This window comes from Phyllosticta capitalensis (assembly GCF_038381095.1).
Source record: "Phyllosticta capitalensis strain CBS 128856 chromosome Unknown BKA78scaffold_13, whole genome shotgun sequence".
In the NCBI taxonomy this organism is placed as follows: Eukaryota; Fungi; Ascomycota; class Dothideomycetes; order Botryosphaeriales; family Phyllostictaceae; genus Phyllosticta; species Phyllosticta capitalensis.
This window is the reverse complement of record NW_027117451.1, coordinates 1,329,257-1,352,652: the sequence shown is the minus strand read 5'-3', so window position 1 is coordinate 1,352,652 and position 23,396 is coordinate 1,329,257. Positions and strand designations below refer to the sequence as shown.

The following is a 23,396-nucleotide window of genomic DNA, read 5'->3' as shown; positions in this document are numbered from 1 at the left end:
CCCATCATCATCATCTCACGTCGACTCCTTTTGCGTACAATCCATCGGAACAAAGAGACGATCAAAAGACACAGTACACGCGGATTTGATACATGCGGGGAGAGCAGTGAGTGAATGCCGAATTCCTTTTCCCACAGGGCTTGGACCCAGACACTGCAAGTGACGGGAGCACGGTAGAGGCGGCGGCGCCGACGTAGGCCAACCCTTGCCCCCTCCCCTTCAATCCCTACCCCTTCAACCCCTCCTTACCCCTCCTTACCCCCTCGCCATCCCCTTTCCCCCACTACGACCACACCCCTCACACCTCCCCTCAACAAAACGAAACAGGACCCTGCGCGTGCCTATCCTGCAGGCGCGGTTGCTGGCCTTGGCGGCCGCGCACAGCACGTGGAAGGGCGGGCAGGGATAGGCGGGACAGGCGCAGCCGAGCGGTTGGGCGAAGGTTGCGTGGCACATTGTTGGTTGGGTGTTGTTGGTTGGGTGTTGTTGGTTGGGTGTTGGTTTTGGGGGAGATGGGGGGGGTCTGAGAATGGAGTTAGTGAGGTTGATGGATGGATGGATGGATGGATGGATGGATGGATGGATGGATGGATGGATGGATGGAGAGTGTGCGAAAAGGGAGACGAAGACGAACCTGCCCTTCGCAATGTAGCTTTTCGTTTCGTTTCGCTTCGTTTCCTCCAGCCAGCCAATACGCCTCTCGTCTTAACTCGTCTCGTCTCCAATCCAATCGAATCCAATCCAAACAACTCTAGCTCCCGTTTCCAACTTGCAACCGCACAGCAACGTCGTTCTCCAACACAAAACACAAAACCAACGGGAATCCAGGAGCCAAAGACCAATGACAAGAGACTGACGTCCGACGCACGCACGCACTCTCGTCTTCAATCCACCTCAACATATTATGTAGTCCACCTGCTGCTGTCCCCTAACCCCTACTAATTCAGAGACAGGCGGACAGGCAGAAGGGCTCAACACAGAAACAAACACTTCGACAAGGAAGGAAGGATCACGCAGCTGGGGGGCTTGCTCGCAAACACTGGCGACAACGAGACAACGAGACAATGAGAGACGGCACAGACAAGGAAGGGGAGGGAATCAAGCAAACGGATGGAACCAATAGACTTACTTGTAAAGAAAGGCCAGAGGATCCAAAGAAGCGGGCGAGATGCGTGAGGAGGCGACGGCCAACAAACGCGGGATCGACTGACTGCCCCGTGCGTACGTGCTTCTTGTTCTCCTTTCTCTTCTGCTGCCGTTGTTTGACGTTCCGCGTTTGCCCCATTGACCCAATCTACCGCGTTGTCTGCTCCCCATCTCCCGCATATGCATGTAAAATACCCAGTGAGATGAGTGGGCGAGGCGTCCCCCCACTATGTAGGTTGACGTGAACCAATCACGCAAGCCACACGGTCCCTCGGCCGCCTGCATCACGTCTGTCGAGTTGCTTTGCTTTGCACAACTTGCATTCTTTTCTATTCGCTTGTTTCATTCTTTAATTGTTTGGATGAAAACGCAAGTCACGAGATGAAGAAAGAGAGAGAGAGAGAGAGAGAGAAAGAGGGGAGCGGCGCAATCTACATGTTCCCAAGCAACGACGAGTCGAACGAACCCAACGCCGGCCGGCCGCCGTCCAAGCGTATGATGATCGGATGGGTTCGGGTACCACGGAGAGAGAAGGAGAGGGAGAGGGAGGGGGTGAGGGGTGGAGAGAGGGGGAGGATGGAGAAGGAGAAGGGGAAGCGTCGCTAGGTTTTGTACCACACCACCACCACCACATGATGGCCGACACTGGCTGATGCAAAGACGCAACGGCCCTGAGCAAAGACAACTGAAGTAGACAGACAGACGTCTGGGCAAACGTCCGTTCAGCACGCAGACGCAGACGCAGCAGCAAGCAGTCAAGCATCCACCACGCACGCGAACCGCCCACCGGCGCAGATTATTGGCTCAGCGCCGCCGTCTCTTGCAACTTGCTCTCGGCCGCCTTGTTGTCCTCGCGTGTCGACGCGGAGGGCGGCTTGGTGGCTGTTGACCCAGACGGGCCCTCGACCGGACTCCGCTCGCCGCCGCTGTCCATCTCGCTGTCGCTCTCTGGGCGCGACTCGCGCAGATTGCGGCGGTTGCGCGCCATCTGCCGTGGCATTAGCAAAAGACTCAAACCTTCTGATTGTTGATGCAATGAGACTCGGGACACGACTTACCCAACCCCTGACGCTGCTGATGAGGCCCAAGCTATATCCGGCCGCAAACTCGTTGGTCCTCGCGTCGCTGCCAGCTCCACGGCCGGAGTCAATCTGGCTGAGATGGCGCATCAGGCTGGCGGGAGCGGTTTCGCGGACGGGCGTGCTGATGGGGCTGCGGGCCGGGCTGGCGGGGCGGCTGATGCTGCTCTGCCAAAAGTGACGCAGCTCCTTGCCCAGCTCCTGGCCCGTGCTGGTCCAGTTGTTCTTGATGCTCTCGCGGAGCTCCGTGACGCTGCGCTTGATTTCGAGCTCGTTCTTCTTGAGCCACGACACGTTGAGCTCCTGCCGCGAGCTGCCCCGCTTCAGTTGCCGTTGGATGTACTGTTCGTAATCGCGGACGATCCTGTTGGATGCGGTCAGCACATGTCAAATCTGTCATGTTGGCTAGCTTCCTGTCGACTTGCCTGGTGATGATGCCCGTCGTGCTGAGACCCTCTGTCCGCTGTGTGACGAGGAATTTGCCCTGCTTCTTGATGGGCGCATAAATATCGTCTCCCTCGTCCGCGCCGTATGGAATGTCGTCGTGCGCCACGTAGTCGATTGCATGTTTCTCGAGGAACCCCGGCGCGTCGGTAATGACCCACGGGCAGTCCTCAATGACCTCGTCAACCCACTTGCAGTGACGCACGCTCTCAGCGCGCTCCCGCGCCGACATGACGGTGAGGCCCTTTCTCCTGTGCGTCTCCTTGTCGCCCGTCACGCCGACAATCAGGGTGGTGTTGGGGAAAGCCTGCTTGGCCTGCTGGAGCTGCCGCATGTGTCTACGAATCAGTCAGTACTAGCACCTTACAAAACCAAAGACATTGAAATACCCCAGATGGAAGAGGTCAAAGACGCCGTCGGCGTAGACGCGCACAGGCCGTCCCTCCGGCGGGGGATTGGTGTGGTATCCCACGGGGTCGACGAGGCCGGCCTTGGGCGGATCCGGCATCCTCATGGTGCCCTTCTCGCCATTCTCGCCCTGCTCGAGGGCGCGCTCGTTCCTCTCCCTCCGACTCGTCTCGTCTGCCTCTGTGCGGGCGGCCTTGGCAACTCTAGCACCTTCCGCATCGTCGGCGTCCCCGTTTTCCGACTTGCTGGAGCGGGCGCGTTTGGTCGATGAAGGGTTCGAGGACGTGCCGGCAGCATCGGCGTGTTGTTGGCGGTGCTTGAGCTCGCGGAGGACGGGATCCTCCGTGTCCTCGCCAGAAGCATCCCGCGACGACGGCTGCGGAACGTCGACGGGCGGCGGCGAAGCAGCGGCGGTACTGGTGCGCTTCCTCTTGGCAGGCATTTTGGTGGACGGGCAGGGTGCTGGGGAACTGAGGTGAGAGGGACCGAAGTTCTGAATTGAGGCACAGCGAAACGAGTTGGAGAAGGTTCTGCCGCTGGCAATGGCGTCAAGGAACTGTGGACGACAGGCGGTCAGTCAGCTACCTAACCATGGTCCGTTCTCATTCCGTTGCGACTGCTGGCGTGGAAGACTGCGCCCGCAACTAATAGGGAAAGATGCAGCACATGTAGATGGACATACCGGGATAGCCAGGCAAAGAATGGTTGATGGAGCGGAATGGTCCAAAAAATGGCGGTGCGAGGGTTTGACTTGAACCGGATTATGCACTTCACATGGCGACTGCGCACAGAACTTGGTTGAGCAATGCGGTCATCCACGCCCCAGCGAAGCACAAGCAGAGCAGCCACACACTTTGGAGAAGTCCATCACGTGTAAACCACAGCACAAGCACCTTAGGCCACCTACCATACCGCCGCACACCCCTTGCTCGCCTGGCCCGACATCGCGTGGTCCCGCGTCTGCATAAACATCTGTGCATCCGAGGTCTATCATCCAAGCGGACAGCAAAGTAGCTAGAATCATAAAGACAAGAGCACTCATAGAAAGCATCACACAAAGCCCCATCCAATTCTTTCAACCAGCCCATTCATAGTCGCAATCGTACATTACTCACGGTATAATCTACACAGTTAACAAGGGGCGGGGCGTGGTGTGTGTTTGTATCGCTCGTCATTCAAACTATTCGCAAAGACACAACGACGACGTCAGGTAAAAAAGGGCCGCCTCCTGTTCCCCCGGTCTTTCCCCCGTCTGTATCAGAGCACTCAAATCATGCTTGTGGAAGGAATCTCCCTTTGCCGGTGGGTGGGGAAAAGCTCTGTGTTTGATGTTGCTGTTTTTTGCATCCACGGCAGGGAAAAAAGGTGTGTAACGAGGAATCAGGTCATTGAGGAAGGATACGGAAGTAGGAAAAAGAATTGGTGGGGTGCTCGAATGCGAGGTATCGAAAGCCGCAGAGGTGATGCAAATCTCATGGGACAGAGACAAAGAAAAAAGCCTGTTGACCAGCTTTCCACCTGGCCCCGGAGAACCATTCCGCAACAGGTGCCCATTCTTCCCCCCGCCCCGAGCATGGCTTGAAACAGCAGAGACCTTCCGGGCGACTGAATTTTCCATAACGTCGTTTCTAGCTCTTGGATATCAAAGGACGTATGACCACAGCTTGACTACTGTCGACCCATCACTCGCTCTTCTTTGACGAGTCTTCGGTGACGTTGTCGGCGGCTTGGGTCAGCTTGGGCTCGGCGGGGATGCCCGCTGCGTCGGTCGAGCCTTCTGATTTCTCCGTCTTGTCGGACGCGGGCGACTGTTGGGCGTTGGCGGTCGAGGGCGTCTTTGCGGGCGTGCCCGCCTCGGAGACGTCGGTGGGCGCGGGCGTCTCTTCGCGCTGAGTCTTGTTGACTTGCGACTCGAGGTCTTTGTCCTCTTCATCATGGTCAAACATTTCGTGCTCCGCAGAATCACTCGGGTCCGTACCGTCACCGAGGTAAATGACACGCCCTCCCATATGGTAGCCAATCCGCGTGTTGGGACCAATGTGAATCAGATCATCATCGGGGCTGTCATCGTACCGGTGATGAATGCCCGGACCGCGGAACTCGGCTGTAAAAAGAGAAGTACGTTAGGATATCACTCGAAGACAAAAAACGGGCGACTATGCTTCGGGAACTCAAGACTTGCCATACTCTGGCGGCGCACACGGCCCATCGCCATTTGCGACCCTGTCAGCAATCATCTTGTACCACTCCTCCTTGGTCCTGCCCTTGAGCAGACCAACGATAACAATGGTCATGTTGTCACAGCCGACACCACCAGTGTCGCTGTTGGATGCCAGGCAGTTGTCCATCATGTTTTCACAAATGTCCGAAAGCTCCTGCTTTGCGGCAATGCCACGCCTGACAAACTCAATGACGGCCTGCGAAGACTGACAGTCCCAGATTCCTGCCAAAAATTAGCGAATGCATCTCCAAGCCTTACTGTTGTCATACCATCGCAAGCAATGACCAAAAACTCGTCGTCGTCGGTGATTTCGTGGATCGAGACATCGGGGAAAGCCGTGACAATCTGCTGCTCGGGAGGCAGGTCTGCGCTCTTCTTGAATTCGAAGTCGCCAATGGCGCGGGACAAGGCAAGGTTTCCGTTGACGCGGCCAAAGTCGACAAAGCCACCGGCGGCCGTGATTCTGGCCTTTTCGCCTAGAAGAGTTGTGAGTTGTGATCGATTGAGCAGCGCAAGGCGCGTATACCTTCGTTCTGGGGCTTGTGGTCAAACGAGAGCGGCTTCGCCCTGCCCTTGATGCCTAGAACGCTCCTGGAGTCGCCCGAATTCGCCTGCCCGCGTCAGCGCCGTCCATTGAGCAGAAACGCCCTCGCACATACCACGTATATCTTGTCGTGTGAAATGACACCGACGGAAGCGGTGCAGCCAGAGACTTCGTCCTCATACTTTGGATCTGGTGGTCGCTTGGTCAGCCCTAACTACGGCACAGCCCACAGCGCGCGCGGAAAATATTCACCACTGAGAATGGCCCGGTCGGTAGCCAGGAAGCCGTCCTTCAAGGCCTGCTCAATGTTTCCTTCTTTGAACGCATCTTGTTTCGCAATGATCTTGTGGAGGTTGTCGCCGGCGTAAATGGCCACCTTGTCGCCTCCGTGCCCATCGTAGACGCCAAAGAAGCTCAGTCTGAGGTTGGAGGCGGTGACGGTCTGGTCGGGGTCGTCGGTCTCGGGCTTCAGGTCGAGCACGCAGGCGTGCGCATCCTCCATGCTGATGCGCCAACCTTGCATCGACGAGACGCCGAAGATGACACGGTCATCCTGACCCGTGGCCGATTTCTGGAGCGGAGCAAGGCTGATTAGCGCGGAATCTTTGGAGAAGGCTTCGAATTCGGTAGCAGCGAGTGCAAGGGCGAGCGTCGAGGGGACTCAAGGGGACGAGGGAGATGGAGGTAAGCGCGCGTCTTGGGCGAGGGCGGGACTCACCTTGTCGACGACGGGCTCTGACAGTGTTTGACCCATGACGGGCAGAGGAGCTAAGGCGTAGGAGGGATGGGAGGGCGGCGGTGATTATCGGGGACGGTGTTGTGTGGAGTATGGACAGAGCATGCAGTCTTGTCTAAGAAAAACTCGGTGCTGGCACTGCGGGGTCTGGGTGGTCTGGGTCGGAAGGAATGGGCAGGCGAGGACAAGGAGAGCGGTGGGAAAGAGGCGAGTCGGACAAGGGCGGACGGATGGCAGTGTCGGCCGGGTGGGAGAGACAAAAGACGATGTGTTGTTGACGAGGTGAATTATAAGAGAGAGGGGGTTGGTAGTGGTAGCGGTAGGGCAGTGAGGAGAGCAGGTTCATGTACGCTCTGGGCTCGAATGACGAAGAGTCGAGTCCCCGGCCGGGTGTAGGCTAGCCTACCTCACTGACATTACCCTGGCGCCAGCAACACCAACACTTTTCCCATGTCGCCCTTCACCTGACACTCACCCGGCCAATTCTTTGGACGACCGGAACAATTGGACCTACGCGCCCTCATCGTGCTGCCTGCCTGGGGCACTGGCACTGACAGGGGCCTCGGCTTAGGCTGGCTCCACTGCCTCTTCAACACCAACCCAACCACGGCCGTGATGCACATGCGACGCAATCAACCAAGCCCTGCCACGAGCCTCTCAAAAATCGCCACTTCGCTCTCATCTGCTACGAAACCACAAGTCACGGGACATGCATCAACAAGGGGCATCTACTAATTAAAAAAGGTTTGCCTCTCATCTCTTTCTACTGCCAATGCCAAGTCATTCTACTACCACAACATTTACAACTTGGACTTGGTCGCCGCCAAGTCGTAGCTTGCTGGCGATGATTCTGGAACCCATCAGTATTTTCAGAGCCTAGGTTACTACAATGTAGGAGCTCACCCAATGCCGTCGGGTCAATTTGCTCGACTCTCTGGAACCCGCCGACATTCATCAAAATATCAAGGTCGGCCAGCAGGCTCTTCATGACATGGCGCACGCCGTGCTCGCCCATGATGGACAGCCCCCAAACCCAGAGGCGGCCGACAAAGACGAACTTGGCCCCGAGAGCCAGCGCCTTGAAGACATCAGACGCCCCGCGCACCCCGCTATCAAACATAATCGTCGTCTTGTCGCCAACCGCTGCAGGGAGCAAGCACATCAATCAGCCACATCCGCGTATCTGGCATGAAACAAAAAAAAGGGCAGCCTCTGGTCTCTGCTTACCGTCGACAATGCGCTCCAGCGCGTCCAGGCTCGCAACCGCGCCGTCAACCTGGCGCCCGGCATGGTTGCTGACCACGATGCCGTCGACGCCCTCATCCACCGCCCGTTGTGCATCCCCCACGCTCTGCACCCCCTTGACGGCAAACGGCTTGCCGCCTGAAATCTCCCTCCACAGCCCCATCACCCACCTCACCTTCTCCCACGTGTGCGCCCGCCCATGCCACACGTTCTCATCAATCCACTTTGCGCCAGCCCTCTCGGGCTCCTTGACGGGATCGATGCCGGCCTCGCGCAGACGCTGCTGGAACACGGGGTCCGAGAGCCCCAAGTCGGCGCCGACGCCGCGGTAGAAGGCGTAGTTGCTGGTGGCGACGTCGTGGTGGCGCCAGGCCAGCTGCCAGGTGTCGAGCGTGAGGACGCAAGCCGTGAAGCCCGCCGCAACCGCGCGCCGCAGCAGCGACGCCGTCAGCTCGTCGTCGTGGCCCATGTACAGCTGGAAGAAGCGCACGCCGCCGTCGCCGTTGGCCGCCCCGACATCCTCAATCGGCTGGCTACCCGCCGTGCTCAGGCAGTACGGCAGCCCCAACTCGCCCGCAACCTTGGCCACCGGCAGCTCGCCGTGCGGGTGGTAGATCTTGTTGATGCCAATGGGCGCGAAGCCAACGGGCGCCGCGACGCGCCGGCCCCACAGCGTCGTTGCTGTGTCACGCGTGTTGGTGTCGACCAGCATGCGCGGCACGATGCGGTGCCGGTAGAAGGCCTGCCGGTTCGCCGCGTGCGTGTGCGAGAGCCCCGCGTTCGACGCGACGTAGTTCCAGCCGTTGTGCGTCAGCTTCTGCTGCGCCAGCGCTTCGAGGTTTGCCGGGTCTGGCGGGAGCCGTGCATCAGCCAGGGGGATGAGGGGGAGGGGGTGGTGCTCTCGACTCACCCGTATCAAACAGCGGCGCCTTGCCCTCGTTGGCTGCCCAAAAGTTCTCGCGCTGGTACAGCGCCCATTGCGGCGTGCTCCTTGTGTCCTTGTTTGGGCCCTTGGCGTCCATTTTGACAATTCCGTAGTATACACTCACCGACGAGGCAAGACAAAAGAGGCAAGAAACAAAAGGCAGGTCGATTTGCGCAAGAGAGAGCCTACGGTATATTGCAAGAGAGTTGACCAGAGCGGGGGAGACGATGCTTTGTGGTATAGGTAGGTACGTAGGCAAGTCGACGTGTGTTTAATCGTGCGTAGACAAAAGCAGACACAGCTGGGTGTGCATCTCCCCTTGGCAGCAGCATGCACACGCCAGACGCCGTTCCCTCCCAAAAGCTTAGGAAGCTTGACTGCGAGTCCCGGCTCACGTACGGCCGTCTGCCCCTGTTGACGTTGACGTAGCTCAGCGTAGCTACCGATCTACGCGCGCGTGGGTGGAAGAGTGGGTAGAGTACGCCACTCACTCCAAGACAGCAATCAATTGACGTAGAGAGAGCTCCGATAGCGGGTTGCTGTAAGCCCGGGAGGTGGATGATGGTTTTTGGCTGTCAGATGGACAGTGCCATGTGCTGTGCTGCCATGTAACTCATGTGTTGGCGTGCTGAGAAACGCTCAATGGCCACAATAATGGTCCGGAAGCATGTACACAGCCATTGAAGATGGGAGGGCGACTGGAGGAAAGGAAGGTCAATGAGGTGAGGTGCTGGGGCCATGATGTCATAGCTATGTAGCTACCTACATAGGTGCCTTTGTATCCATGCACTCCTGACTATGTACTAAGGTCCAGTGTTTCGCCTGGGGCTATGTACAAAAAGAATCTAGGAATCAAGTGCTACGACAATCCGCACGGCTGCGCCTACGCACCTGAACTGGGGAAGATCTCGGATGCCACGGCATCGCGGCAGCGCTGGACCGTAGTAGCGTAGCTGCCTGTCTACCTCACCACCTCACCAGGAGGTCATCTAGATATGCCAAAGCAATACTGAGCACCCGGTGAGCAGCTAACAGCATACGTGATCCATCTTCTGCAAAAGAAATATTTATAATAGCATGGGCGACTTCCAGCATACAAACATCGTATTATCTGATCGGTAGTAGTAGGAGCAGAGCGGTCAATTGTGGAAGTTCCATCGACTGTTTGCCGCCGCCGCTGCTGCTACATACATACTCTTAGGGCAATACAATGGTTTGGTTTGGTTTGGTTGTCTTCCGCGTCCCGGGTGGGCTGTAGCCTCCATGTATGTGAGCTGTACCCAACGAGTCGTCCGCTGGTTGTCCGTCCGTCCGGAGCTCCCTCCGCGCGAATCGCGACGCCTGGCCAATCAGATCTACATACACATTGTGTCTCGGCAAGAGAGAACAAGGGAGGAACTCAATACCTGGGGTTGAGTCGAATCGAGTGCTGGTGTGTTGGGGGAGCATCAAGGTGGTCTAAGACACCCGTTCAATCGATCGCGGGGCGAACCGTCTTACTTTCTTCCAGACAAAAAAGTGGAACACGAAACACGCTGGATCTGAGCACTTATGTGTCAAGGGCGTTTGAGGCGATTGGCCGGCGGAGGGACGGTATGGCATGGTGTTTGGAGCTGCGTGGAAATGATGTTGTTGGAGTTGGGAAGATTGGTGTAGTTCCAAGGAGGCGCCGTGGGGTCACGCACACATGTCGTTGTCCAAAGGAAAGCAGCTGTTCATATCCTATCCGTCTCTTGCCTCTTTGCGCTTGCTAGGTCGTGTTTGATGGAATGGTTTATTATTGCCGGTGCTAAGATGCTGTCATTGGGCGCGTTGCGCGTGGTGTCTATCCAGGATGATTTCCCATCCGCTGTCTGGAAGTCTGTCTGGCCGTCCCGCCGGTTGTCTTCTTCCCTTTCTTCTGCCTCCTAGGTAATCTGTGTCGTCCCCGCCCTCTCTCTCTTTGATTGAAAACCTCCGGCTCCGTGTCTAAGCGCGCGCCGACGCAAGCGTCAAGGCCAGATGTCCAAGTAGATCAGACAACCCGTCATCGTGGCGATTTCGTTCGCCCATAGGTGGGATGGCTCGACTCCAACCAGGCCCTATCGACATTGCCATAGCATTTCGCCTTCGCCATGTCTCGAAGCATCGCTTTCATGCTTTGCGCGTCTTGTTGATCAACCCAGCGTCCACACCTTGACCTCGCCGTCGTCGCCCGTGCTCACCAGTATCTCCTCGTCCTCGGTCCGCCGGTCTTTGTCTCTCCTCGTCGCCCAGATGACGTGGTTGATTTCAAACACGTCGTGCGCGCCCTCGGCTTCGGCCACGACGACCCATTCCGTCAGAGCAGTTGATGACGACGCGCTGGGTGCAGGCGCATCGCCCTCATTTTGGCCGTTGGCTGCTACGTCGGCTTCCATAGACGGGTCAGACTTGGCCAGCCACTGCTCCTTGTAGATGACAATCTTCCCGTCGCTGCCGGTGCTGGCTATCAAGCCCGTCTGCTTGCTCCACGCAACCGAGTAGATGGCGCGCTCGTGGCGCTTTGGCAGCCGCGCCTCTTCGACCCATTCTTCCTCGATGCTGTTGTTGCGAAGGATGCTCGGCATGTCGTTTTTGCCCTGCGCTGCCGCCGCTGTGTCGCGCGGTACCCGTCGCCAGACCCGCACCGTCAGGTCGTCAGAGCACGACACCAACCGCGGTCCTGCTGCCACGCGCTCCTGAAGCAGCTTCGCCCGCTGGGCTTTGAGCTCTGCTGGCCCTGCCGTCTCCTCGTCTTCTCCTACAGTCAGCGGGCTCACTTCCACCACCTCCCAGTCCACCCCCCACACCGTGGCGTCGTGCCCGCTCAGCACGGCCACAGCGGTCCAGTCGTCGAGGTCCTCGCGGTACAGCCTAATGGTGTCGTCGTAGCTGGCACTGGCAAGCATGTCCTCGGATGGGTGCCACGCGACGCACTTGACGTCGCCCTCGTGCTCCTGCAGCACAGCAATGGTCTCGAAATTGTCATCCTCCATCTCCTCCCATATCCACACGCTCTTGTCGCGCGAGCACGTGGCCAGAAACTGCCCGCCGGCACTCCACGCCACGCTCTTGATTTCGCTCTCGTGCCCGTCAAGGATGACCGAGAAGCGCCACTCGTCGTCCTCCTCGCCGTCGTCGCCCATGTCTTGCTCCATTGCGTCGTCGTCGACGAAGCTGTCCTTGCTCTGCCGCTCCCACTTCCGCCACACGCCCGCGCTCGCGTCGAAACTCCCCGTCGCGAGCACGCTCTCGCCCACCACGTGCGGCTTCCAGGCGCAGGTGCGCACGCTGCGCTTGTGGCCGCCGCCGATGCTGGACAGTAGCGTGAACGACGTCAGGCTGTATACCCGGACCGTCTTGTCGGAAGATGCGGTTGCGACGATGGGGAGCGTCGGATGCGGCGCCGTCATCCATGTTCGCGCAGATGAGGGAGGCGTCAGGGTCGCGAGGGAGTTTAAGGCAAGAGTAGTGTTGGAGGAAGAATCGGCGGCGGGAGACATGGTGTCGGCGTTTGCGATGGGTAGGCTGGAAGGAAAGATGCCGCTGACACGGGCGGAATGCGAATTGAAGAGGAAGACGATTGCGTAGCCGTATGCAGTGATGACTGAAGTGCGTTTGTTTATCAAGCCTCGTATCGATGCAATTGAACAGGCGCCTCGCACAATGGCCTCGTAGCTGGAGCTGCGGAGTATTGCAAGCTAAAAAAAAACAGCCCAGAAAGTAAGGCAAGCGTACAGCAAAGCAAGCAGTCGACAGTGGTTGTGATTGGTAATGTCTTGGAGTCGCGGGGCTCGAGGATTTTCGACTCGGGACAGCGTCATTGCTTGCCGGCGGGGGTCCATGCGCCGCTGGCCCTGACTCGCGTGCCATCCGACTGAGCTTCGAGGCTGACAAGCTAAATTCAACATTCTTCTACAACACTTGCGCTTTCAATTAACCTCTCATTCATTTGGAGATGTGGATTCACGCCGATCATTTACATCTGTTGATCTGTCTGTCTAACATGGAGTATATACGCTCCAATTGACCAGCACCCTCCACAAACGGGCCATCTACCACTCCTGCAGCGTCGAATACCAGCTCTCAATAAACTCGATGCGCTCCTCCGACTTGGAAAGATAGCCCGAACCCCACGAATCACCCAGCCACATTGTCTGCTTCTCCTCACTCGTACTGCTCGGAAAGTGCGTCAGATTGCCGCCGTTGGGGTTGCCCGTCCTGATGAAGTTGGCCCAGTACTGCGACATGGACCTCTCGACCGCGTGGTCGTGCGCCGTCCAGGTGACGTTGGAGTAGCTGGCGTACGGAATGTTGTTGAATGTGTACCACAGCTCGGAGCCGTGGTAGGCGCCCTCTTCGCGGTTCTCGGCCGGCGCCGTCGTGAAGTAGTACGTGTAGACGGGGCTCTGTGCGCCGCCCGCCGCCCAGTCGACTGACCATCGCCACGTCCCGACGCGGCTCAGGTCGCGGAAGAGCTCGTTGCTGTTTTCGCTGGCTTCGGTCTCGTTGGTGCCTGGATACAGCTCGAAGAAGCGCGAGGAAAAGTTGCTGCCGAACACTCCCGAGTACAGCGTCTTGTATGCTGTTGCGTTGTAGTCCGTGTCGGGAGAAGCGCCAGACTCGTCCTTGTTGTTGCCGGTCAGGATTGGGACGTCGGCGTGGTCACCGGAGCGAAGAGCCTCGCTGTACGTGTGCGGCAGGACGTATCCGTCGATGACGGGGCGCCAAAGCGGAGGCTCCATGAAGCCCGAAGAATCGTTGGCAAACTGGGTGCCCTCAAAGATGGTGTCGCTCTCGTTGACATAGTCTAGGAGGGCGTCGGCGCTGATGTTCCGGGCTGCGGCGATGGACGAGACGTTGAGGCTATTCTTGACAAAATCGATGCCCTCGGCTTCGGCGGCGGTCTTGGTCCGCCAGCTCGTGGCAGCGCTGCCAGTGACGGGGTCGTGAGGGCCGCGAGCACCCGACTCGGAAATGACGCCGTTGATGAGGTCGCGAGAGAGAGGGCTCCACATCATGTCCAAGGCACTGGCCGAGCCAGCAGACTGACCGCCAACAGTGACCTGGTTGGGGTTTCCGCCAAAGTTGGCAATGTTCTCCTGGACCCACTTCAAAGCAAACTGCTGGTCCAGCAGACCGTAGTTGCCAGACGCATTGTGGCCAGACTCTTCGTTGAGGTCGGGATGAGCCAGGAAGCCAAAGGGACCAAGACGGTAGTTGAGCGTGACAACAATGATGTCTTTGCTGGCCAGCCCGGAGCCGTCGTACGTCGTGACATCGGCAGAGCCTCCTTCAAATCGACCTCCGTAGATCCAGACGAAAACGGGAAGATTCTTGGAAGTGACGTCGGTTTCGTTGTAAGTGGGCGTCCAAACATTCAGGTACAAGCAATCCTCGCTGGCAGCGATGCCGCTGGAAAAGATGCCTGCAGTGTTGGCAGGCTGAGCGCAGGCGTCACGGAAGGTGGTTGCGTTGAGCACGTCGGCCCATGGCTCAGGGGCAACGGGAGCCTTCCATCGCAGGGAGCCGCTTGGAGGAGATGCGAACGGGATTCCCTTGTACGAAGTGATTCCGTCGCGGTACGGAGAAGCGTCGCCCCTGACGAAGCCGGCCGTGGTGTTGACTGCGGGATAGGACGCAGCAGAGCGAGCGAAAGGCTTGGCCAGTGCCTGGCCCGCTAGGCCGGCAATGAGAGGAATAATGAACATCTGGAAAGAGTGAAGGGTCGTGGTTCGCTGGTCACCATACAGCGCGTTGCACCCTGAAGTCTTTATACAACAAAGCGCCTATTCGGCTCATGATCCAACGAACATGGCACAGCTTTTCAAACACCACGCCAGCACTTACGCAGCCTCGTCCGCAGCGACAGGTGCTCTGAGTGCCTGATCTCCACATGTACACTGAAATTGAGCAGATCTACGACGTCTTCATCTGCTGCAAGGGAAGTGTCGGTCTCGGGCTCGGTTTTATCGGTGATCGAAATGCCTCGTTTGGGAATACTACGAGTGTTTCTGTGCAGTGAATGGCTAACAACTGTATAGACTCGGTTGGAGCTATACCCGGGGGAGTACTACGCTGTTGAAATGAAGCCATCGGGATTTTTCTCTTGCCCAGCTCGATCTGAATCTGCGCACTTAGCAGTGTCTTTCGGCAATTTACGCACCGGCCACCCAAACACTTACCCTTTACGTCGTAGAGGAACACAATATGCGGGAGTTGCATCGTTGGCTGTCTTCAGCATACTTCTACGAAGTACAGCTGTACAAGCTAACCACATAGCAAACTACCCAGGTAATAGGACGACAATTGTCAAGGTCTGCGTCTCCAGGCCTCATTCGCCATCGGTTTCCAGCGCCTCTGAAGTGAAGAAAAATCTACACACCAATTTTCATAGAGAACGGACTGAGCATCCACCTAGACGCTCATTCTCTTCGGACAGATTGTCCTTGCTTTCATCGCTCGCTCAGCAACGGTCACCTTGCTACAAATTCAACCCACGCCCCCGTACCGGCGTACCCCCTCGCAACCACACGTTCGCAAATGCAACAAGCGCTCCACCATCCACGCGCCCCGAAGCTCCAATAAAGCACGCACACACGCTTCTGAGATTACTGATCAAGCGTGCCTGATAGCCCAGTGCTTCTCCGGCAGGAGGAGGTAGAGTACTAGTCCGCAGCTCGACGCCGCCGTCCACGGCACGCATCCGAATACGAGCCGAACTCGACGCGGCTCTCTCACTATCCCAGTCATCGGCACGCAGCGTTAGGACCGACTAAGTCCGGCGCGTCGCTTCGAATGCCCGGCGGAGAAGTCGAGGCACGCGTGTGTCGGGGGTTGGAGCGTCGAGAACTGCTTCGTTTCAGGGGTAGGCATGGTATATGGACGACGCCCAATCACGGTGGGTTTTGCCTTGCTGCCTGCCCGGAAATGCGCGTGTTTGTGTGTTTTCTGTTGTGTGCTGATGATGGGGACGCAGATTGTGCGTGCGAGAAGCATTGGGATTTGGGAAGACGCGCAAAGGTGCGGCGGTCAGGAAGCCATGTGGTTCCTCACGGGACGTCCAAAACGGAACCAGCGCGCCCATGATTGAAAGCGTGGCAGCATCACAGCCAACAGTTCAAGTCAGAGTCTGCTATGTACGTAGCCGCAAATCACGCTCTAGTTCTGCGTGGAGGATTTCCGATTTGGCGGCTACAAATACCGCACGCCCGCTTCTCTCCCCTTCGACCTCAACATCCTCGCCATCGGCGCCGAAGATACCCTCAAACCAACGGGCACTGCGGCTCTCGGCCTCTTGCTTGAAAGCTATATGTTTCGACCTTTTCTCCGACTTTCCTTCACGGGCTCTTTCTTAGACCGGGTAGTCCGTCCGGTCAACCTGATTTTTCTTCGACGTCGTCAGACAATGTTGTCTGACGACTTGACAAGCAGTGGTGTAGAATTTCATTACTCTACAATCCACACAACACACCGATGCTGCGTCCTGTTGACTCTGCCCAATACTCGGGCGAGAGCGAAAGAGAACGAAACAACCAGGGCACACAAGACCAGTCGGCTCTTCGGTTGGATGGCTGGAAAGGGGCACACACCCCGCGCACCAAGACCAACAGTGTCTGACCACCCCAGTGGATTTTGCAGCTGAGGATTGCTGGGGGTTGGTTGATGCGGCGGTACTGCTGCAGGTGGCGAGGTTTAAATAGGAGAGCAGTGGGTAAGGAGCGTGGAAGTTGACGGCACATGACTTCTTCTTCGAGCTTGGTCACGCTTTGCGACTGACTACTTTGGAGCCTACCTGCGTGTGTCCAGCTGCTACCTACGCAGCTGTTTGCCTATAAAAGTCACCGTCCTTGCGCGGTCTGCAGTTCTTTCGATGCGCACTTTGCTTCCAACGGCCGGTGAGAACGGCCTGGAACTGGGTTCCCACTGTCACCGAGTTGGTTGCTCTGGATCAACCCACTTCATCCATACTTGGACTGCCGACACTTTCTTTCCGCCAGCAATCTGCCATTCCGATACCTGTAGAGACTGTCAACATCCTGTGTTCGGCTGCACAGTGTAGAAACGGTGAACAATGCGGGTTGGTGGTGTAGCTTTTCAACATCATCCATTCATGCTGGCTCTATTCATCGCCAAAACTGCACGCAAGAGGCGGAAAGTGATTGTCTGTCAACCGACGGTTGTCACAGGAGGATCCAAAAATTGAGCTCTGAAGGCCAAAAACCGCGATCCACACAGTAAGTTGCTAAGTGATCCCAAACCCGTATCTTCGTTGCCGCGTCAGTGGACTGGTCATGCAAAACTACTCAATGTCTGCGGGCTTTTGTAGAAGTTCAGGGGCTGCAGCGGATGCCGGAACATGCCCGGCGCGAAAAGGGGCTGGTGACTGAGCTGTCACACGTGTCGAGCGTGGTACGCGCTGACATCACTCGCTGTGCGAGGTTTCTGTGTATAAATATGCTGGCTTTTCCTGCATCCAAGCCTCAGCACTCACTCAACCCTTGACTCCCGAAGGTACAACTCATTCAGGAACAGACGACTGTGCTTGTTGAAGGTCCCGACAATCACAGGTACTTCTTTTGGTCTCCCCGTTTCTCTTTCTTCTCACCTCTGTTGCACCGGTCTTGATGGTCGCAGAGACAGGTCAGTTGTTTCATGGTCTGTCCTCAGCAACTCAAAATGTGGTTCAACACGAAAGCGTAAGGAACAGATACACTGTTAATCAACAATGCCTCTCTGCCCTTTTTTCACCACTGAGCAATCGAGTCATCCTCAGATAGTTCGAAATGGAGCCCGACAGACATGTTTTGGGCTCCTGAACCCGCGCTCAGAGAGCAGTGCGTTGATTTTCAGTGATGGACAAAGCGAGAGCCAAACAAGCCGACAGTTCATAACATGGTTGGAGTTGTTGCTATGGTCTTTAGTGCGCTGGTGCATTTCAAGTCGTGCCAGTGAGCGAGCTTTTATAGTCGACTGGCAGGCAACAGCGGCGGACTGGAGTGGCTCAGGGGCTCGCGGAAGGCCATGTGACTCTTCCGCGCGGACGTCTGCGCTGCCTATAATACGCTCCCTGCTTTGGCTGTTCGCTTGCTCTGTGTCAAATCTCGTCATTAACTGACGTCCAGTTTCCATTGCTGTACAGGTCTTCTAGTCGTGTTGACTGTCTACTTCTCCAGTCACGGCCTTCATTCGTGGTTGTCTGTACTTGTGTGGAACAGCCGGAAGCTTGAGAGACTGCAAGATCAAAACGTCATTGACTAATGATGATGATCTCCCCCGGAACGATCAATGCTGCTGCTTTTCCTTGCCAATGAATGCTCCACAAGACTGCCGACCAATCCATCAGTTGGTACGAGATGCCAGAACGCGAGCTCCAAAGAAGTCGTGTGAATGAATCGCGACGTGAGAACAGGAAGTATGGTGCTTTTGTCGTCCATGAAAATGGTAGAAGAAGGGCTTAGCGGATGAAGAGTAGAAGTTCTGCAAACGTGCAAGCTTTTATACAAGACCGATAGGTAACACTGGCCAATCGGAGTGTTTCAGGGGGTTGCAGGAGGACATGTGATTTTCCCACGCGCACTTCCACGCTTCTCTGTCTATAAAAGACTCCCTCCCGTCGCCACATTGATTGCTTTGCGTCAAAGCCAGACGCCTGCGACCAGGCTGCTCTGCTCAACAAAGCGGTCGACTGTGGGTGTATCTGTCCGAGGATCTGCGATACTCTCTGTCTTTGCAGCCAAATTTGATCTGTTCCGCCAAATAGGGGAGAACGTAGGAGATCATGCATTTTGACTGGAAACCTTCATTGAGACATAGTGATGGTTTACCCTCGACGATCAAAGTCGTGGCATTACCTCACCAAAAGTTAATGCTTTCATGACTGCTGACGTGCTCATCGGCGTTGACGATAAACCAACACGCAAAAGCCACAGAGACCCAAGTAAAAGGTTTTCAAGAACTTTCACACCATAGTTGTGGTAGTGGGGCAGAGCCAAGTGGATAGACGGTAGAGTGCTACAAAAGTGCGAGCTTTTATACCAGCGCGAGCGACGCCCAGGAGAATCCAGGGGTCTGTGCCTCCACATGTGACTCAGAAATCACCTGCGAGATGTGATCTTTCCGCGAATATAAATTGGTCCTCAAGTCTCGGCTACTTGTGCTCTACTGCTTCAGCATCCACAGCATTTCCTTGTCCTCGACAGAACATAGAGGTGTACGTACTTTTGCCGGTTCCTTCCTCTCGGATGCAATACTCTGGCCTTCGTTCACGTCGGTCTCTCATCCGCGCCTTCCGTAGTCCGGAGGCTATGTGGAAGACGCGAAGCCACGGTGAGAATCGCAAGAGGAGATGCATCATTGATCAGTCATGCTGCTCAACATCTAAACCGGATCCCGCTTCTCGCCTAACGTTCAAACTCAGCGTTTTGTAGAAAAGAATGTGCAACCAACCAAGGACAGGCAACAAGTGAATCGCAGGGTAGCTTCCGACAGGAAAGCAGTGAGCTGGGGGTGAAGACTAGGTGCCGAGCAGTAAACGTGTCCTCGAATGAAGTTCAAGAGGCTGGATCACCCCAGCGGATGGCGAGGTAGAAGGACTCCCTGTCTGTCGTCTTTTATAGTGATGATAGGAATCAGGGACTGAACCGGCAGAATCAGGGGTGCAAGAGTGCACATGACAATTGGAAGTCACGCGCGAGGGAGAGCGGAGTCTTGCGCGTATAAATTGACCCAGATCTTCAACTCATTCTTCCCACTCATCAGTGCCTGCTTGGTTCTCAGAAGGACCCTGAAGCTGACTTGGTGGTGGCCCACTGGTGAGGCACTTCCAAGCTGAATCGATGGCACTTTTTGGTTTTTCCGTACCTCCCATCCAATTTCCCAAAAAGCTGTGTAACATATCACTGCAGCCAACACCATCAACCAAAGACGCTGCTTTTCACCATGATCAAAATTTCTTGCTCAGCATCTCGAGTTCTCGAATGACGCATCGACTCAGCGCGGCACGCGTAAGGTCTGAGTCCGAGTTCTGCGGACAAACCACAAGAGCAAAAGTGACATGGCGCACAGACCGCCAAAGTCAAGAACTCGTACTCTCTGCGCCACGTCAGTCGGCACTTCGATCTTGTAACTTTCAAGCCAAAAGTTTGGTGGACAGTGAAGCAGAAACGCCACCACCTCGCAGCTTTTATAGCAGATTCTGCCAGCAGATCGCAGAGCAGATCACAGGACCAGAACACAGCCCAAAAAGCGGCGGAGGGGAAACGTGACGACCGTGCTCCGATCACGCACAAGCAAGCGCGGGCTTCTGCGGGTATAAAACTTCCCCTCTCCGCTGCCAGTCTGCTCTGCTGTCGACAACAGCCAGCGCGCCGGTTGACGAGACTGCATCAATACGATAGATCTGACTGTGCTTGTGCTCTCTGTCTGGCTCGACTAACTGCGAAAGCCGAGTGGTCCACTGTTTGTCTTCTCGTTTCTCCCCTGAAGGTCGGACTTCGCCACATATCAGGGAGTAAACTCACTTGACAGCTCCACAGTGCAACAAGAAAGCGAGATCACGACACACAGCATCACTAAATGGCGCTGCCTTTCAGCTCTGTGGTTGATATTGCTCAACATAGCAGGACGGCAACAACCCCTGAGTAACCCCTGAAATGTGAAAGTGACAAGGACGAAGTCGAGAGCCCCAGAGAGAGCAAGCAAAAGTTCCGTGTTTCATTGTAGTCCACACAAGGCAGACCACAGAGTGAAGCCCGGCCAGTTCGTGTTTACTGCGACTCGAAAGCCACAGCCCAATATCGAGCACCTAGACGCCGCGACTGGACCCTCTTTAATACCCGCAGAGGCGGCTCGCACGAGATCATGTGGCAGCTCAACACCGCGTGCTGCCACGCGCAAAAGCCCAGGCTTCGAGTGGCATATGCACAATACTCAGCCATCACTAGTCCCTCTGCCCAGTCGACTGTCTGTGCTCCCACCTGACAGGTATATAAACCTCGCTTCTTCCCTTTCCTGTGTCTCCAAGTCGACACAAGGACTGCGAGTGTCTGTGAAAAAGTGTCAACAGAGCAAGCACTGGGTCCTGGACCTGCGTGTGATGCATGAGCTGTGCAATTACTGTTTTTGGCGGGCGAGCCGCGCACCGCAGACGCGCCTCGAACGCGAACTCGAACCCACCAGTCATCCAATCAAGCAGCACTCGATGCCGCCGTCTGCCATCACATCCGCCTGCCGCTGCTCACCACCATCATGGATTGCCGCGCAAAAGACAAGATCCAAGAACCAAACACAAGTCCAAGGTCTCAGAACCAAGCGGGCGGGCAGTCGAAGAGTCGAGTTGCAATTGATCCGCAAAGCCAGCAAAGCCAGTAAAAGAGAAACCATTCAAACAGAGGAGGCCATGCAATCAGGCAGTGTGCGACAAGACACGACGGCAAAGGACTACTCCACGAAAACCCAGCACTGTCGAAGAGAAGACGAACCATCGCTTTTCTCCGGAAGCTTTCCCTTCACTCGAATTACTGATCATTGGTTGTAGAGATGGACAAGATGGAGGGTTGGTTGGCTATGCCGGTAGGTGAGCAAACAAAGATGATCTGAGATGAGGGATGCGATGAAGACGGACGGGGCGCGCTCGCTTGGAAGGGGAAGAGGGAAAGGTGTGACGACTGACGAGGTAGTGTAGGCGAAAGAGGGGGGGACAAACTTGAAAGCATTGGGAAAATGGGTGATTGACTGGCACCCTCGCTCTCTGATCAGAAAAATGGGAAATTGCAGATGGCAGTAAATAGATGGAGCAGATCTTAACCAACCAACTAACCAACCCGGGCAGACAGACAGACCCTTGACGCCGCTCCTTCTGCTTTCTCGCCCCGTTTCGCTTGATCAACGGCTTGCTACCTGGAGCAAGGCAGCTGACTTCCCGTACCATACCATGCCAATGCCAATGCCGTGCCTCCTCCAATGAACCCCGCTGCTGCTCCAATCAGGTATGAGAAGATGGCAAAAAGAAAGGACCATGGAAGAGCTTTGGAAAAAGTCTTGGGGCATTTTGGAAAAGCTTCTGGCACACAATGATGCTGAAAATGGACATGATTGCGGGTATTTCCCCCTCGCCGCCAGGGAAACCCCTATATGTACCCCTCCTCTCATAGAAGGTACGTAAAAAAGTATGTATAAATCAGGTCACTCATGATGACCGCTGCGCCGCCGCCGCCGCTTGTTCCTCCTGCTGAGCCGCCAATGCCTCTGCAGCCGCCGCCTCTTGCAGGCTGACGCAAGCCTTCTTGAGCATCTCAAACGTGAGCATCGTCGTCATGGCCGCGGGCACAGCGCGCACCATGTTGGTCCCCATGCCGTTGTAAAAAGCACGCCAGCCCTCCTCCTTCAGGATGGTTTTGAACGTGCGGATGAGCCCGCGGTACCGCGGCACGTTGATCATGCCGTCCGAGGACGCGGTGCCAGGGGGCCGCGGCTTGCCCCCGTGCTCGAGGCTGCCGCGAAACGAGATTTCCTCGGGGGAGTGCGAGGGCAGGATGGCGCGTTGCTGCGTTTGCAGGCGTGTCCGCAGGACTTCGTGCGGGTACGTTGCGCTCGTGGCGCATATCTTGCTGAGGAATGTGGCGGCGAGGATGCCCAGCGTTTGGCTGGCTGGATCCACCTCGCGCTGCGATTCTGTCTGGCCCATTTCGAGCCCCGTGAACTGCGTCTTGAAATACTCATACAGCGGGAATTGAATGGCCACGTGGGTGAGGCCGAGCAGCGCGGGGCCCAGCCCCGAATAAAACGAGGCGATGCCCTCGGTGCGGAACATCTTGCGTGCAGCATCCAGGGTGTTTTTGTAGTGCCATGGTGGGCGCGCATCTTCAGAGGCGCGCGCGCTGACTTGCGACATGAGGCGCGTCTTAATGACCCATATCGGGTTGGTGGCTATGGTAGAGCAGGCGCCGGCGGTGATTGATGCGCTGATGCGGGCCAGCCATTTGTTTTCTTTGGCGGTTCCATCAGCCTCGTCTGAACAAAGGGCGCATACTACGAACCTATGTTGCTGTAGTAAAAATCTTTTGAGCCTTCGTACACACTCATGTACACCGCCCACGTCGGCAGGTATCCCAAAAGCATCGGGCCCAAGCCCCGATACATGCCGCGGATGCCATCTTCACGCCATATGACCCGCGCCGTTCCAAAGAGTCCGTTGTAGAGTGCTTGTGAGGGTGCTATTCTTGACTGGGGGGCTGCCCGGCGAAAGGCCCCTTGCGCTTGCAATTTTGTCTTGATAACATCGAGCGGACAGGTGACAATTCCCGAGGCGACGCCGGCCATGGCCCCACAGAAGCTGTTGATACTGGAAGAGGGCAGTTTGGCGACGTAGCCGGACAGCTTGGCGGTGAAGGCGGAGGCATTGCTGTTGGTTGTGGGTTTTGGCGCAGCCGAAGTTGGAGTCGTCATGTTGGGAAGTGCGCCTGTCTACCGCAGTAGTGTGAGCCCTCGGGGTCCAAGAGAGCAGCCAGTCGAGGTCCGAAAAGCAGAGGGAGGCCGCACTTCCCGCGTGTTGTAAAGCGCCTCCGCAGTGTGCGGCCCCGCAGCACTAGAAGGTCAACGGTTGACGGTGATCTCCATGGACGGGCGGGCGAATTGGCAGAGGGAGA

General features: G+C 56.5%; 6 protein-coding genes across 6 annotated transcripts; all 6 read right to left on the bottom strand.

The window, feature by feature from the left end:
* Positions 1 to 1,686: 1,686 nt before the first annotated feature.
* BKA78DRAFT_65878 (phosphorylcholine transferase) lies at positions 1,687 to 3,901 on the bottom strand. Its single transcript, XM_066893535.1, has 4 exons — positions 3,059 to 3,901; positions 2,651 to 3,007; positions 2,205 to 2,589; positions 1,687 to 2,134 (listed from the first exon to the last, which is right to left on the bottom strand). The coding sequence occupies exons 1-4, from the start codon at positions 3,517 to 3,519 to the stop codon at positions 1,943 to 1,945; spliced, it is 1,395 nt and encodes a 464-aa protein (XP_066738877.1). The 5' UTR covers positions 3,520 to 3,901; the 3' UTR covers positions 1,687 to 1,942.
* Positions 3,902 to 4,759: 858 nt separating this feature from the next.
* BKA78DRAFT_334295 (phosphatase 2C-domain-containing protein) lies at positions 4,760 to 6,596 on the bottom strand (the record flags this gene model as incomplete). The annotated part of the gene is made up of 7 exons (XM_066890185.1): positions 4,760 to 5,181; positions 5,260 to 5,520; positions 5,568 to 5,774; positions 5,825 to 5,909; positions 5,958 to 6,031; positions 6,095 to 6,413; positions 6,561 to 6,596. 7 exons carry the CDS (start codon positions 6,594 to 6,596, stop codon positions 4,760 to 4,762), a joined length of 1,404 nt encoding a protein of 467 aa, XP_066738876.1.
* A 782-nt stretch (positions 6,597 to 7,378) lies between these two features.
* BKA78DRAFT_357756 (FMN-dependent dehydrogenase) lies at positions 7,379 to 8,845 on the bottom strand (the record flags this gene model as incomplete). Its single annotated transcript, XM_066892274.1, has 4 exons — positions 7,379 to 7,428; positions 7,482 to 7,721; positions 7,806 to 8,672; positions 8,734 to 8,845. 4 exons carry the CDS (start codon positions 8,843 to 8,845, stop codon positions 7,379 to 7,381), a joined length of 1,269 nt encoding a protein of 422 aa, XP_066738875.1.
* A 2,059-nt stretch (positions 8,846 to 10,904) lies between these two features.
* On the bottom strand, positions 10,905 to 12,251 carry BKA78DRAFT_357755 (putative cytosolic iron-sulfur protein assembly protein 1; the record flags this gene model as incomplete). The annotated part of the gene is made up of 1 exon (XM_066892273.1): positions 10,905 to 12,251. One exon carries the CDS (start codon positions 12,249 to 12,251, stop codon positions 10,905 to 10,907), a length of 1,347 nt encoding a protein of 448 aa, XP_066738874.1.
* Positions 12,252 to 12,803: 552 nt separating this feature from the next.
* BKA78DRAFT_363764 (Carboxylesterase family-domain-containing protein) lies at positions 12,804 to 15,028 on the bottom strand (the record flags this gene model as incomplete). The annotated part of the gene is made up of 3 exons (XM_066892497.1): positions 12,804 to 14,512; positions 14,599 to 14,804; positions 14,934 to 15,028. The coding sequence occupies 3 exons, from the start codon at positions 15,026 to 15,028 to the stop codon at positions 12,804 to 12,806; spliced, it is 2,010 nt and encodes a 669-aa protein (XP_066738873.1).
* A 6,909-nt stretch (positions 15,029 to 21,937) lies between these two features.
* Positions 21,938 to 23,196, bottom strand: BKA78DRAFT_334291 (calcium-binding mitochondrial carrier protein Aralar2; the record flags this gene model as incomplete). The annotated part of the gene is made up of 3 exons (XM_066890184.1): positions 21,938 to 21,976; positions 22,025 to 22,737; positions 22,788 to 23,196. 3 exons carry the CDS (start codon positions 23,194 to 23,196, stop codon positions 21,938 to 21,940), a joined length of 1,161 nt encoding a protein of 386 aa, XP_066738872.1.
* Between the last annotated feature and the right edge of the window lie 200 nt (positions 23,197 to 23,396).

Bases quoted from the DNA above. Each gene is read 5' to 3' on its own strand.
- BKA78DRAFT_65878 (XM_066893535.1), bottom strand. From the start codon at position 3,519: ATGCCTGCCAAGAGGAAGCGCACCAGTACCGCCGCTGCTTCGCCGCCG. The intron at 2,590-2,650 runs GCAAGTCGACAG...CGCATCCAACAG, and splicing joins ACGACGGGCATCATCACCAG to GATCGTCCGCGATTACGAAC. The intron at 2,135-2,204 runs GTAAGTCGTGTC...ATGCCACGGCAG, and splicing joins TCAGCAGCGTCAGGGGTTGG to ATGGCGCGCAACCGCCGCAA.